The sequence below is a fragment of the Penaeus monodon genome, chromosome 31, assembly GCF_015228065.2.
Source record: "Penaeus monodon isolate SGIC_2016 chromosome 31, NSTDA_Pmon_1, whole genome shotgun sequence".
NCBI classification, from domain to species: Eukaryota; Metazoa; Arthropoda; class Malacostraca; order Decapoda; family Penaeidae; genus Penaeus; species Penaeus monodon.
The window spans coordinates 12806057-12806322 of NC_051416.1; the positions used below are offsets into that span (position 1 = coordinate 12806057).

Genomic DNA, 266 nt, shown 5'->3' on the forward strand with positions numbered 1-266 from the left:
ATGCTTATTAGCCCTAATACACGTTCAACCCAATTTTAGGTCGACGACATTGAATCAAAGCTAGATCAGCTAATCGACCTGTACATGGAGGACCGCAAACGTCTTTTAGCGTTGCCTTCAGCTGTCTCTTCTGTGCCTCTTGCTCCTCCCTCTTCTGCGCCGCCGCCAGGTTCCCCAGACAGCAACAGCAGCGGCCCAACCACCTCCTATGCGCCGGCCTCGGGAACCCCACTGACAGCGCCCTCGTCTTCCCTGGCTGTGAGTTA

General features: G+C 55.3%; 1 protein-coding gene across 3 annotated transcripts in view; it reads left to right on the top strand.

Annotated features, from left to right (window-relative positions):
* LOC119593036 (potassium voltage-gated channel subfamily KQT member 1-like) overlaps positions 1–266 on the top strand; it is a gene marked incomplete in the record, with an annotated part of 139545 nt that overhangs the window by 131201 nt on the left and 8078 nt on the right. For all 3 annotated transcript variants that reach the window (XM_037941933.1, XM_037941932.1, XM_037941934.1), the window contains 1 exon segment: positions 40–258. In XM_037941933.1, coding sequence (XP_037797861.1) covers positions 40–258 — 219 coding nt within the window.